We start from the raw sequence: 15130 nt of genomic DNA on the forward strand, positions 1-15130 counted from the left end.
GTATCATTTCAGGCTAATTTCACCTATTCTCAGTGAGGGAAAGAGAGGGAGAACAAGAAGCAGAGAACAAAAAGTAGAGATGACACCAAGAAAGTAATGGATAAGGTACAACTTTATTAGTGTCCTTGAGGCAGTCGGTCAGCATCAGGGCTCCTCAGTGATGAACGTAAACACAGATTAGAAGCAACAAACGATATGTACAGAGTATGTATAGTGTGATGCGGACAAGAGGGCGTATTAAAAGGCTAGTATAAAGTCAAATAATTTTTTTTGCAGAAAAACAGCACATAGTTAATTAAACAATCATTGTGTGCTGCTGCTATTGCTGTAATCCATCCTTGCCCTTCTTTTCTCCCTTTCAAGCTTTTTAGTACATTTGAGCCAAAAGCCCATAACATTGTCGTGATTCAATGGTATAAAATGTTCCACGAAGCCACACTCGGATCTAAATCCAGGTCAGCTAGTCTAATTATTAACTTGACTTGGCAAAAATTGCTGTGATTTGCAGGGAAAACAGGATTGCTGCTGGTTTAAATTGGATTTTAATGATGTAAATGTAATTATTGTCCTTGACAATTATTTCCATTTGCAAGAACCGCCTAGTTCTCTTCTCTTCTCTTCTCTTCTCTTCTCTTCTCTTCTCTTCTCTTCTCTTCTCTTCTCTTCTCTTCTCTTCTCTTCTCTTCTCTTCTCTTCTCTTCTCTTCTCTTCTCTTCTCTCCTCTTCTCGTTATTAATTCAGGAAATGACAGTGTGAAAGGGAACAGAGAACGACAAAAGGCGCCGGAAACAAAAGTGAAAACACTATGAACATCTACTGTATCATACGGCTCATCAACAGACTTAATGCGATTTCACAAAAATTAATTTTCCTCCTCTTTTCCTCTCCTCTGCTCTCTCGTTTCTGCACCCTCCTCTCTGTTTCACCCACTTTCACTCATGTTGTCTTATCTGCTCTCTGGCGATAACATCTCGCTGCTCGCAGACTGAAACAGAGCTCTGCTGATAAATACTAGACGGACATAGTCCAGAGAGAGGAAATAAAAGAGTAGGAAAGGCGGGTTTTACTGTACGCTCCAAAAAAAAAGTGTTTTGTTTGTTTGTCCCTCATATCAAGATGTAGTTTAACCTCAGCTTGCGATTTGGGCCCAAATCTGATGTTGTCCTTGCTGAGCTCTGCAACCTTGTGCAGCATATCACGACATGGGAGTGACAGCGCTGAAACATCTGCATCTGTGGATTGATCACACCGGAATCTTTCTGTGACGGTGACATTTGTAAGGAATGCAGTTTTGATTTGCTGGTTGCTGTGGTTGCCCTCAGTTCTTCAAAGTGGCAGCTTTTTGATTCTGTATCTATTATTAGAGCAACAGCCAGTCATTTATGTGTAAGTGGAAATCAACCTTTTTTGCCGTCACTTCAAAGTGAGAACTATAAATGTTAATACTAAGGAGTATCATAATCAGAAGGCTCGCGATAACTGGTGTATATGGTGTTTGATCATCTGACTGCGTGGATTTTATGAAATTCAAAGATTTATATGATTGCAGTAGCACAGGGTTGGATAACTTTGATCATGGTTAGATCCACAAAAGTGTCATCCGCACTACTTGAGGTTCCAATTGTAACTGACTGTATGTATGAGATTTGGAAGGGCTGATTGAATGAGAGCAAACCGAATATCTAAATTAATCTTATTGAATCAAAATTATGCTTGTAATCATTTCTACTGTGAATTGGATTAAGGTTTACACTATTTGATTGTATTTGATTGTTAGATTACTTTTTAATGAGCATCACATTTTGGGGGGGAAAGTATCTCAATGGGCCAAAAAGAAAATAGATGAGTACCATGGGCCACCAGTTTCCCAGTTGGGGGTCAAACCAAGATAACTGGTCAGACATAGTGATGACACTAAGCTTTAATATCCAGTTAATGTCGTCATTTTATTTTAAGGTCACATTTACCACATTTTCTGAGTGTAGTTGTTTTATAAAAAAAAAAAAAGAAGCATGGCCGAGCTTGAATATTTAAAAAGTTTGATTTTAACTTCTTGAGAAATGTACTACCTGAAAAAAAATTCAAGCGAAGTACAACTTTGCTCAAGGACATGAAGGGGAAAAAAACTATTCAGACCTTAATTTTAGAGGTTTTTGAGGGACTCCTATCTGTGCAGGCGTCCCCGTTCGATCAGATTTAATAGTGTCTATTCTGCAGATTGGAGATCACATTGGACGGAGTGGAAGCTAATCAAACTACCTATTGTTACACATTCTTGCCATTCCCCGTTAATAATCTTGATCTTAGCCATTAATTAAAAAAATGACTGCAGACCCAACTCCTTCTTAGCGGCCGTGGGCACTCACGTTTCTGAACAGTTTTGGCTCGGGCAATTTTGTTGGAATCACCTCACGGAGGCTGAGGTCAATGCAAATCACCACAAAATGATGCTGAGTGACGGCGGCAGATGTTGTGTCTGATGCCACTCAACAATCTTTTAGAAAAGTACCGTGGCCGTACTGTGTTGCACGCTGCATGTGTGAGTGGAAGTGTGTGTGGTTTCCACTCTGCCCTTGAGCCTTTATCAAGTCCTTCTAATTATTTTATTATGCAAATGAGTCCCCATTATTTCATTAGTGAGGCAGCCAATCACAGAAGCTGATTAGAAAGTGATTAGCATGCAGTCGGCTCCCCTCTCTCTCTCCCTGTGTATGTCCTTGTGAATGGAGGAGAGGGTGGCAATAATGACCCATCTGGACACACACTCATGCATATACATGTACTTTGAAAACTGTTGTAGAGATTAGTTATACAGTTAACACATGCAGAATGTAACATTAGTACAAAAAAAAAAAAAATGCCTTTTTATAATTAGCCTGGCACTGATTCTTTAATGCGGAAGAGGTCGCCCCTGGGATCCAGCCTCAAATAAATGTTTCAATGTGTTTTGGGGCCCATTCTTTGTTTTGGTTCTGTGTGCCTTGGCTCATTTTGGTACACTCTCACTATACTCCTTGCTTTGTTCTTAGCCACAGGATGCAGCTGTTTGCAGTGGGGGGGAAAAAAGCTTTAAAACCCAGCATATCCTACCTGCTCAGCAACAAATGGCAGGCAAGCAGTCTGCTCCCAGTTTGTAAACAAGGTGCAGCTTTCAGCTGAGGAGCAATGTTTATTTATTTTTTGGTTTTTTTTACCAAAATCAGCTCAAAATAAGACTAGATTTACATGAAGGAGGTCAGAAGCACATCTCCACATCAGTGTTTGTGTGCGTTCGTCATCAGCTGGACAAGTAAGGAAACAATAGTTTGCACACAGGTTAAAAGGTTTTTTCCAAAAAAATCAATAATTGCATGTTTATTGTCAGTCTTTGCTACTTTGACATGCAAAAATAAGTCAGTTATTTCTAACATTTGACTTGCTGTTAAAAAGGTCAACAAACATTTTTTCTGTAGCTTTGTATAGCATTTGAGCAAAACATGGCTTGTCAGTGGGTCGTAACATTTCTTTTTTTTTTTTTCTTCTGCTGACTGAGGTAAAAGAGCAGTTCAAGGTCTGCTCATCTCATTATTGGCAACATGGATGTTCTGTCATATGTGTGTGTGTTGATATGTGTTCTGGTTTAAGTTGGCAGGACATTTAGGAAAGGGAGAAGTTTTCGCCGAGGTTGTGGGCGAGGGGCTTGAGTGCGAGCGGAGTTTTTCTCACATGTTCAGTTTTTCGCCAAGCCCCTTTTCAGCGCATACACATGCACAGGGAGATTTTGGGGTTAGTTTGTGAGCAGCTGAAAGTGAATATCTATCAGAGGTGTGCAAACCAGAAGAGAGGAATTCTCCGCGATTGGATTTTCTTTCCTTTTAAACACTGAGGCTGTAAAGCAGAATTTGAAACAAGGACATGTTTTTCTCCTCCACAAAGCCAGGGCAAAATTCCTTCTGTGGCAAAACACTGTATCAGAGCTGGGCGAAACTGTGTATTTATGAACATAATAAAAGCACACGTATAAAACCCTGTCCTTAAATATAATATTGCTCCACTCTGTATACAGGCTTCAGGGCCAGACGTACCAGAAGAAAGCTTTGAAACTGAATGGAGCGACTATATGTTCCCTGTAGCTTCAGTAAGAGCAAAGAAGACCCAACAAATGCTTCAACAGATAAATCAAGGCTAAGTGTCTGGGAAAAGCTCCAACGCAAGTCTTAATACAGATTCTGTAGCGAAATGAACTCGGATATGCTGCACTGATGAGACTTCATTCAGTGTCAAGTGAAGCAAGACCACATTTCCCAAGTCAGCATCCATGAAAAAAAGAACATTGAATCAAAGTTAATAAAGAAAAACAGGAAACCATAAAACACCCGAGCGGCTTTCAGTCAAGGAGCTGCCACAAGCCACATCCAAAATCTCCCAAAAAGTGCAGCCGGTCCACATGTATCTTAATGTGTTTGTGGTCATGATAGGAATAAAGCTGCTGTAAAGTCAAGCGGAGAGACTCAAACACGACAGTCCTTCATGACACGCTCAGCGGTCTTCTTCAGTCCTAAATAATCCACTCTATTGTCCAGTGGATGCACATCTGCCAGTGGGATGGGTGGTGCAGCGAGGCGGTGCAGACTGTGAGGGCCGGCTTTCGCTTTTCAGTCCTGCACGGATACCTCTGCATTTACTGCCCCTCTGGCTTCTTTCACTCCATTTTCATCACCCCCCCCCCACACACACACACACACACACTTTTTCCGAGGATGTCGGCAAACCTGAGGTTTCCAGTCCTGATTGAAGCAGGAGCCCAAGTCACTGTAACCTCCACCCATTCTCATGTCCACATGTGCACAGCAGCCACCAACCACATACACGTTCACTGTGTTTTGTGGCACATATATACAAGTGCAAACTCAAAACTTGTACAAATCCCACATTGGTAGGGATGTATAGTAATATGGGACTTCTTTTCTGTGATTTCATATTTACCGTTGAATATTCAGCTCTCAGTGTCGTCCTGAGTTCTACACAACAAACATCACAAAAGCTCCAGAATCAACAAATTGTTGCTGTGAACTTAATAATTTCAGATCATATCAGGGTGTGAAAAGCTCGCTCCAGGTGCTGGACATTGTGGTTAACAAACAATTTTAATGTCCTCGATATGCTGCATGTTAAATGCTTTGGATGGCAGGGAAGGTGATGAGCTATTGGAGAAGTGAAAGCAACGATAGCTGGAGCGAATGCACTTTCCTGTGTCCATTTACATGCCGACGTAGTTCCAAAACTTGTTTTTCTATCGCTGCAAATGTTTAGTATGTTGACTTAATGCATGGGGTGGTAAGCCAGGTTGGACTATTGATGCTTCATCCGACATTCCACCTCCATATGCATGCAAACACACCTGCCATGTATACTCTGTTCCTTCATCCCATGCAGAGAAAGCTTCCTGACAGCCAGATGTAAACTGACACACACACACCATGGGAGACAGGAAGTCATGGAGGTTTACACAAACACACACAGCAACAACACAAAACAGCAGGTTTTGAGTTACTCGGTTAAAGAGAGTACGCTCACGTTATAATAGAGCGCAATTCATATTGTTGTTTCTGTACGTGACGCCTTCAGCATCTCACCGCATTTTGTTGGCGTTCTGACTCGAGGTGACATGCTGTGACAAAGGCTTAATTGAACTGAATGGAAGTGAACTGAATCGGATGAAGAGAGGCCGGTTTGAAGAAAAGATGCCGAGAGGAATGTGATCCAGCGCCTCTCTGAGGCTGTGAGTCACAGGCAGCCATACAGCCGGCAGCCGAAGACAGTCGCTTAGTTTGATGTTAACTTGTTTCTCCTCCGGCGGCGGCTGTCACCTCTTGGTATGCCTCTGTAGTGGGAGCTCGGATCAGTGGGGTATCTGAGGGCCTGTCGGTCTGCTCTCCATCACAACTACCACCACTTGCTCCAGGACACAGGTAGCAAAGCTGTACTGCTAACTGAACGATAGGAGATTCATGTTGCTGGCAGTGCTGGTTGCAGAGAGAGCATCACGGTGACTTGCTCACTCAGGTCTTTGTTGTTATTGTTTCTTTAAATACAATGGCTATTTGTCCATGTCCCCATAAAGGGGATGGAAACAAAAGCCTAAATGAGCTCTTTTATAACATGTCTGTGTAGGTTCTTTCAAGATTAAGAGTATTTAGCAACCACCGAAACTGATGAAAGGTAAATAAAAACATCAACCTGGTGGTGGTTTGTTACTTGGTGCAGTGTCACTCTCTTTCACGGTTTTCAGTAATTAAAGTATTTTTCTTTATTCATACTGGATGGAATAGCCATTATAGTAAACGGTATAGTAAATAGTCTAAACAAAAGGGAAATATCTTCTGATCCTTTCTTAAAACATCTGGATTTGACTTTGCTGTGGTAGTATTCCAAAGTATTGGATCACTGTTCAATTTTGTAGCTCTTGGATGATATTTTCATACTTTTGTGCCGAGAAGGATCTTCTTTGGCTTGCATTTAGTTTTTCTTATATTGCATTTCTGTTTTTCTCTATGTGTCTGATCGTGGTGTGGGATTGAGTTGGTTTAGGGTGTTGATGTTTTTGGAATACTTGTGTTTTCACAAAAAATGCTCCGGTGGGATTTGAAGGCTTTTTGTGTTAGATTAAATAAAGTCATCTCTCTGAGTCAGTTATACTGGGAAACAGTCTTGTCATTGGCATTTTCTTTTAAAGTCACCCAACATTTCAACCTGTGTATTCAACAAAACTGGCCTTCGGGTAGCAAGAGTTTGCATTTTTATTTTTATATGCATTGTTAAGTACCTAAAGTTTCATCTGCAGCTATAATTCAAGGAAGGAAAATCTTGAATGTCGGCCAATGGAGGTGAACAATGGAAACAAAGAGAAGTTTGAGGTTTTTCAGTTTTTACAGTTTGAAAATACCTAGTTCCTCATTTTGTCATTTACTAGTGTTGATGTGTTTATAGTGCTTTACAAAGAAAATTGGATGAGTCAAAATTGAACTTCATCCGTCTTAACTATGGTGTTTTTTTTAAGACGTTGCCTTAATCGGTGGCAGATGCAGTTTATTAAGACCTTTAGTACTGAATAGAATCTTTTCCAACACACATTCAGTACCAACATAAACCACAACAATGAAAATATAACTATTTTAATTAGTTTTTGTTGGCTTGGTTAGTATAGGCGCAGTCTTCTATGAAATTATAGTTAAGATTTACATTTTTAATCATAAATGCTGAATTAAAGTCTTCAGATCTGAACCATCCCCACCTCACCTTGTTGAGCAAATGTGCAAGAAGGACACAAAGGGGCATATGTCTGTGGCCATTAACTGCACGAGACTCGAATCCGATGCTATTGTGGCCACATCTCTTTGAGCGGTTTTATTAACACAAGTTCCACATCACTGCGAGGTCAATGAATCAGATCGCTCGTAGTACCAGCATGCTGTTCCTATCAGCGATATAGCCGATACAAGCCACATATCATTTCGAGATGATCGGCTCAGCTGGCTGTCAGGGACAAGTGGCGTCTCTCTGTATTAGAATAACTTCCTGGTCGGGCGGAGCCAGAGGGGGCCAGCTCACACACAGTGGCCTGGAGGCTGTGGCACTGGGCTCAGATGATCAGCTGAAGGCTCCGCTGGTTGAGTCAGAGGTGATTCTGACTGGCTGTGAGTGATGACTGTCACATCTTTGGCTTCTGGTGGTTTTTTAATGAGCTGAGACAAACACACACACATATACACACACACAGAAAAGCAGCACTGAAGAAATAATAACACTTTCTGGAACACGCTGGAAACAAACTTTATTACCCAGTTACTTTAATAAAGCTTCATTTCTTTCTGCATGAAATCGACTTACTCCACTTTTGTGTCTGTTTATGTTGCAGGGAGTTGTACATTTGATGAGGGCTTCTCTCAATGTGACTACCAACAAGATCCTTACGACGACTTCGACTGGACGCACATAAACACCCAGGAAGTGCCATATGTCTCACCGGACCTGCCACAAGGTGAGCACACTCTCCCTTTCATTGTCTCCAACTTGAACCTTTCTGAGTCTCTTCATATTTTCTTTCTCTCTACCCCTCTCCTACCCTCTCCTCTTTAATCAGTTGGGTTTTTTTTTCTCCATGATGATGATGAAGGGGAAATTAAATCTTTCTGCCTCGGGGCTGAGGGTCTAATTAACAGAATATGAGGTCATTAATCAACAGCAGTGAACAGGGAAGGTTGCCTACTTTACAATGTTAAAAGCAAAATGTTTTAACAGTAACCAGCTATGGATTGTTCAAATACCAACAGAACCACAGAGTAAGAAGGATCACCAGTTGTATGAACTATATTTAACTAAAGTGAAGTGAGGAGATTCTGATACGCCACAAACATGTTTCCGTGAACTTCCTCTCCATCTCTTCAGTCCTGTGCTCACCTCTCCTCTTCTTTACGGGCTTTTCCATTCTTCTTCTCATCCCATCCCCATTCTTCTAATTCTCTCCTTCCCTTTCCTATCCACTACCATTTCGTCCTGCTCTTCTCCCAATTTTCTTTTGTTCTTTACTTTGCATTCTTTCTGTTTACTCCCTTACATTACACTTCTTTTCCTGTCCTCACTAATTCACTTTTCATTTCTTTTCCATCTTTACATATCACCTAGTCCCTTTCCTATTATCTCCCGTCCATCCCTTCCCTTTGGTCTCCCTCACCTTTTTCTTTAATTTCCTTTGCTTCCCATTTCTTTTCATTGTCTGTCGATTCCTTTTCTTTTCCCATCCCTGTTTCCTTCCTTCCCCTTTCCTTCCCCTTTCCTTTCCCTTTTCTTTCCCTTTTCTTTCCTTTGTCTCCTCTCCCCTCCTGTCCTTCCACTCTTTCCTCCCCTGTTGCAGCGGATTATGACTTTGTTACCATGACATTGTAATGCTGTTATTTATCAACCGTGCTTATCATCATGACAACCCAGCCCGGCTGACATTTAGAAAAAGGTTCAGTTCAACACCAGCTCTTCACAATTTTCACTCAAACACACACTCGGCGTGTGCTGCTTGTGGCCCTGCATCTATTTAAGTGGCAACGCCGACATGTGGCGCCCAGTGGTTCCCAGCCAAAGACTCGAATTTACTGTCATTAATACCAAGTGGTGTCGCAATGCAGGAGGGGCAGATCCAGCGGTTTGAAGAGGTCAAACACTTGGGCCTAGAGTGCAGAGGTACTGTTTGGAATTAGCATAGCATTACCGCCTGTGAAGGCTGGCGGAATGAGGATGGCAGAGCAGGTTAATGGTTTAGAGATGTTGCTGAAGGGGGAGTTCAGAGCCTTGCCTAAAGGTACGGGAGCATGAACTGACATTTGATGTGTTAATAATGCCAGCAGGGTGTGGAACAGTGGCACAGTGGATGGGAAATGAGGTTGCTGGAGGGGATTACAGATAGTGCACTTGACTAGGTTTCCTATTTGGAAGGAGCTGTAAGAAGTGGGTGAGGGGTAGAGTTGGTATCTGAAATGCCTGGCCCAGGGACACATTGGTAACTTCTATTATTAGGAAGGGTTTTCTCAACCAGCCACAACCACCGGTGATTGTGTGCTCTCATCCAGCCAGTTCAAGTCCCCTGAAGGCACTGAAGTAAACCCTTTTGACTTTTGACCCATGAGAATAAAGATACACCTCCCGTTGTTGTTCTCGGGGAATCGTGAAGAGTATTTGGCATCCTGACAACCTTTGTGGTTGAATTTATTTCTATGATGAGAAGCTCAGAGGTTTATTTTGTCAAAGGTAATATTGAAAGAAAGAAAATAGTTCATCGACTCGTGTGCATTTTTCCCCCAGAATCATTTAAAATCATTGCAGAGGCAACAATTGTACTTGTGTCCTTTATAACCCACACTGATTTGTCCCACTTGCTAATCACCAATTGTGCTTAAGGCAGTATTGAGTGTGCAGGGATGGTTTGGCTGTTTTTCACAATTGAGATAAAACTCCTCTATGTAATCTCTTCGGGGGTTGATGCTGGCGCCTGTCACCATGGCAGGGTCTAGATGCTATGCTGGCAATGTGCATTGTGCCAGTTGAACATTCATACGCTGGAGCTCTGTGGCTCAGTGGACTAAAGCAGATACTTTTGACTCATAATGTTGTCAGCCAGTACCACTCTAAACCTATTTGGCATGCTGTGCTTCTCGCTTTGCTCTTGGTGTTGTTCTCTGTTGTCTAATAAGCAAGTGGAGGGAAAAAATGCATGTAGACGGCAACAGAGCCATTCTCTTGTTAGCTGCTTATGACCATAAAAACAGAATATTGGAGAATGCCATGCCCTTAAAGTGACCATTAAGTAAAAACTTCACTGGCATCGTTTCAGCAGCACTGAGGAATAAAACTTTAAATAATATCTGTGTTTGTTGGCATTGCATGATAAACAAGTCAATCCAAAGCAACATAAATTAAGATTTGATAGCAGCACAACTGGCTCAAGTGATTAGAATAAATAATGTGGCAAATTAAAAATAGATTTTGTAAAGCAAAGTTGAAAATTGTCTATAGATGTAAGGAAAATGGCTTGGTTGGTACAATGGGTCATCCTGGAATCACACTGTTGGTGGTTTGATTTTACGGAATCAAAACCAATCAAAAGCTGAACAAAATATATGAAAAAGCATAAAAATACTACGAGCCATGAATACCGTTAAGTATTAAACATGCATTCATACAGAACGTTTATTTTATTTATTATTAATACATTTGGTGAATACGTTTAAAGAATGGAGAAATGCACTTTTTTAAAATGTATTTTCCTCAATTACTAATTATGGGATTTAAAGTTTTGAACACTTGAAAATGGCTGGAAGTCATTTGCTCCCATTCTTCATTCATGGGGAACCAATTCTCGTTGAGATGCTTGTTGTGAAATGAAAATGAAAGAAAATGAATGTATGCGTCGTATCCTTAATTGATGAATGTTCTGAGAAGGTCCATCTTCTCATTAAAGAGGATTCCTGTAAACAATGTGTGTCTGTGGGTCTCCAACAGGTTTGTTTGTTATTCTGCCACCCACGTAATTTGATTGGCACCTTAAAATGCTCGAAATGAAACCACCGTGTTCGCTGTTATTCCACCAGCAGGTTGTTATTGTTTTGCTGAAGAATACTGTCCTCTGTCTACAGCGCTGCTGTTGTCATTATGTGACATATCTGGGTCTTAAGGCTGTCACAGTGGTATTTTTAGCCTCATCGTTACACTGTGCCGTCATTATATTAGCGGCCATTTTGGACGTTGGCAGTTCAAAGACATCAGCCATTTTAGAAACTGGCAGATTTCAGGTGTCAGATGTTCTTGGCATCTCAAGGTCTGCTCATGGGCGCTGTATTGGTTTCCTGTAGTGTCAGTTTTTTATTACTCATATTTCCAAATGCTATTTTTGCCCCCGGATTAAGTATTGTTATTGTTCTGTCTCTGATGGCTGGTATTGAGGCAATTCAATGATTTTTAAATATTATTGGAAATGATTTCAGTCAGCCCGGCATGCAAAAAACAAGTTGAATGCATTAGTCTATGCTATGAACATGCAGCTATTTTTAAATAAACCAAATCCATCTGCTGGTGCAATTATTTTGCAGACAATGTTCTGATTAACGGATGTGTTAAAGGTTATATGTTGCAATGTTGTGTGTGTTGTGACATATCTGGATCTCGGACTGATAGGAGTATTTTTAACTGGCACTTCATCTTGGCAGCCATCTTAAAGGCACTTTTCTCATGTCACAGTCTTGGTATCAGTGCCAGAGAAATAGGAGAAACCGGAGTGACGTCCATCATTGGTTTCAATTTTGGAGTTCCGATTAGTGTTTCAGAGAGAGGAGGGCACCTGATGCTGGCCTCGTTGTGTTTTCAGTCTGATTGGCTGAAGTGCATTTTGGATGTGGTCAATTTGGATCTGCTTGATGACATTCAGAACCAGGAAGTGGCATTATTATTCTGATGCCTCCATGTGGCAGAGGTGGAAATGTGCCTATGTGTTGAAAGTAGGAACGCGTGGTAATGAGAGTAAGAGAAGGGAGATCAAGAATAAGGATGAGACTGAATGATAACTGGGAAACTGAAACAGTGTGTGTGTGTGTGTGTGTGTGTGTGTGTGTGTGTGTGTGTGTGTGTGTGTGTGTGTGTGTGTGTGTGTGTGTGTGTGTGTGTGTGTGTGTGTGTGCACGCGCACCATTTGAAAGCCTGTTCTGTTCTCTTCTGTTGTGCACAGAAACGTGTTTTCTCTCAGTAGATTAGCAGCTAAACAATAACTGATTATCACCATTGTCTCACGGCATATTGTGTACAATATAATGCGCAAATGCAATTAACCAGTTATTGTCACTGTTAAGCACTTTATGCAGACTTTTAGTGGTTTTTAATTCATAAATGTAAACTTTGTTTATTTTCTATTCCATCCTGTACCATTGTGCTCTGTATATTGTATTCTATCTCTTCACCTTCTATATCTCTTTATTCTACTAAATCCACTTTAAGATTGTGGAAAAACAATGCACATTTCACAGCTCAATAGGCTACCGTGCATCTTGAGTATCTCAAGTCTTTGTTATTCAATCAACAGGCACAAATCCATTAATGTTCAGTTTACTTGATATTAAGAAGGGGAAAGCAGAAAATCTTCAGATTCAAGAGGTTCGAGCCACTAATGTGTTAACAAGCTCTTCGGCTCAATAAACGACTAATCAGAGAGAAAGACTGACTAATCAGTTAATTAAAACCTTTTTTGCATTTTAAAGAGGACACTTCAAGCAGAATTGAACGGTAACATGAGCTAGTTTCTCAATTTGGGACGAGCTATTGTGTGAGATTGTGAGATTAAACACCAAGCAGGACAGGATCACATTTCATCATATTTTCAGTGCCACAACATCTGGTTGAGGTCTGAGCTGATTACGGGAACATCTGGACGACGATGTGCAGACTGACTGTCGTGTCAGTATGCAGAGATTATGTATTAATGTGGAGCTCCATGTCTTAGTCAGCTCCTGTCAGTACAAGGTAGTGTACCCAATAGTGATAGTAACATTTAGAAGGTACCTCAGAGATATTTGTGGCTTCATCAAATAGAGATTTCTATGGACTTTCTAGGCAAGAACTACTTCTTGACTTTTACTTCTGAACTTTTTGACAAGGGCAGCTAAGGAGTCTCTGCTAACTACAGCCACTGGTATCAACATGACATCATTTAACCAACAACTACTCAGTTTGATAGTTCTCTTCAATTCGTATATTCCTGTCGGCCAGCTCACAAACCACCCAGCAATCGCAGGGGGAGAAAGAAATTCCGCAGTCATCGGAACAAGGGTTTATGTGTGTTGTCGGGGCCAATGTGTGCACTGTACGCCCAAAAGGAAAGAATGAAGGGATAAACAGAAGGGAGTGAAGTGTGCAGACATAAAGGGAGGGAACGAAGGCTCTTTATTGGGGATTCTTAGAAAATTCAGTGCTTCAAGGTGTATATGCATGAGAGAGAGGCCTGAAAAGGAGAGGCAGACAAAGTAAAAGAGAGTGGTATGATGAAAGTTGTTGCTCTCTGTTTGTTTTTATCTACCAGTAGAGAGTTTGAATTTATATGTTGAACGTTTGGTGACCATGTGAGGTGCACAGTGCAATGATGCAAGTGCTGTAAGGGAGACACAGGAAAACAAATAGATACATAATCCTACATCACCAAGACACACAGAAGCTGTTGGTTTGCCCGTGTAGGTACATGTAACACAAGCTTTTGGCACGCAGCACACTTTTTGGCAAGTCCAGTCATAACACTCCCAGCGCCTACACGCTAAGTACCCCCTCTGAGGGCAGCAGCACGAATCCGTTCAAGCTTTCAGTTGATATGTGGTGTACAAGTGCAAACAGCTGCAAACCAAGGGACTCTTGGCTCTTTAATAAGGTTCCCTTAATCAATCATACGACCTTGATCCACTTGGGTTTTAACTCCGATGCGTGCAGATGGTTTTCAAACTCGAGTCTTTTGTCTCTTTTCCTATGTCTAGGTTCCTACATGTACGTTGACGTCTCTCAGTTTGATGTTGGAGAAAAGGCCAGGTTCCAACTGCCCGTCATGAAGGAGAATGACACTCACTGCATCGATTTCAACTATCTTCTCACCAGCCCCGATGGCTCCAGCCCAGGGACCCTCAACGTCCTGGTGAAGGTACCGAGCAGCCCACCAACCACACAGCCTGAAGTTATCTTCAAAGACTTTAAGTCATTGCTTCAATTTGTTTGGTTTTACTAATTCAACAACCAAATCAGAGGAGTCGGTACCTCGATACGCTGGTTCAGAGCTCTAACTCTCTCCCAGGACAGGTTTGACATGATAGAAAATTAACTGGATAATTTATTTCAAATTATCTAATACATTTTTTCACCATGATGGCAGATGGTGACCACAGCCTGGTCAGTTGAAACAAATTAAAACAGGATTAAGATGAAAATCTGATGAAGCAGCTCAACGACTTTCTCAACTATGAGATTGTATAGGAATGCCAAATCAAATAGTGCAAATTCATTTTACAAGGAAATGACCTCTAAACACACACTGTAACATAAATCTGTTATTTTATTCAGTTTGGAACAAACTACAAAATATAGAGAAACACGTCCAAGTGGTCTTTATTTGGAAAGAGACTCCACTTGAAGCTGTAATTTGTGTGATTTTAGTAATTTCAGATAAATACAGTGACAATATTTGACCTTGGCATAAAACTGTTTAGTATAAACAAACAGAAGAGAATAATGTTCATTTATTTCAGTGTGCTTTACATAGTGTTCTTTGTGTATTATTTAGGTAAACAAGGGTCCTTTGGCCAACCCTATATGGAACGTGACATCCTACACTGGTAAACATTCCACTCTTGCTTATTTGAATTGGCTGTAGAATTGGTTTCTTGCAGGTGCTGACTCTCTTGTTGTTTTTCAGGTAAAGATTGGCTGAGAGCCGAACTCGCCGTCTCCACCTTTTGGCCTAATGAATACCAGGTTGGTCCCGAAATAACAACCTACAGCTATATGTATGAAAAAGTGTTCTATCATCTGTGTAATTTTGTATTTCCAGTTGTGTCTCACACACACACACACACACACACAC

General features: G+C 41.1%; 1 protein-coding gene across 2 annotated transcripts in view; it reads left to right on the top strand.

The window, feature by feature from the left end:
• Positions 1 to 15130, top strand: part of ptprk (protein tyrosine phosphatase receptor type K) — a 114315-nt gene that overhangs the window by 38733 nt on the left and 60452 nt on the right. For both annotated transcript variants that reach the window (XM_080514266.1, XM_080514267.1), the window contains exons 2-5: positions 7898 to 8020; positions 14034 to 14194; positions 14831 to 14882; positions 14963 to 15021. In XM_080514266.1, the coding sequence (XP_080370392.1) occupies positions 7898 to 8020; positions 14034 to 14194; positions 14831 to 14882; positions 14963 to 15021 (395 nt within the window). The remainder of the gene's footprint in view (positions 1 to 7897; positions 8021 to 14033; positions 14195 to 14830; positions 14883 to 14962; positions 15022 to 15130) is intronic.

The sequence above is a fragment of the Blennius ocellaris genome, assembly GCF_963422515.1.
Source record: "Blennius ocellaris genome assembly, chromosome: 18".
Taxonomy (NCBI): domain Eukaryota; kingdom Metazoa; phylum Chordata; class Actinopteri; order Blenniiformes; family Blenniidae; genus Blennius; species Blennius ocellaris.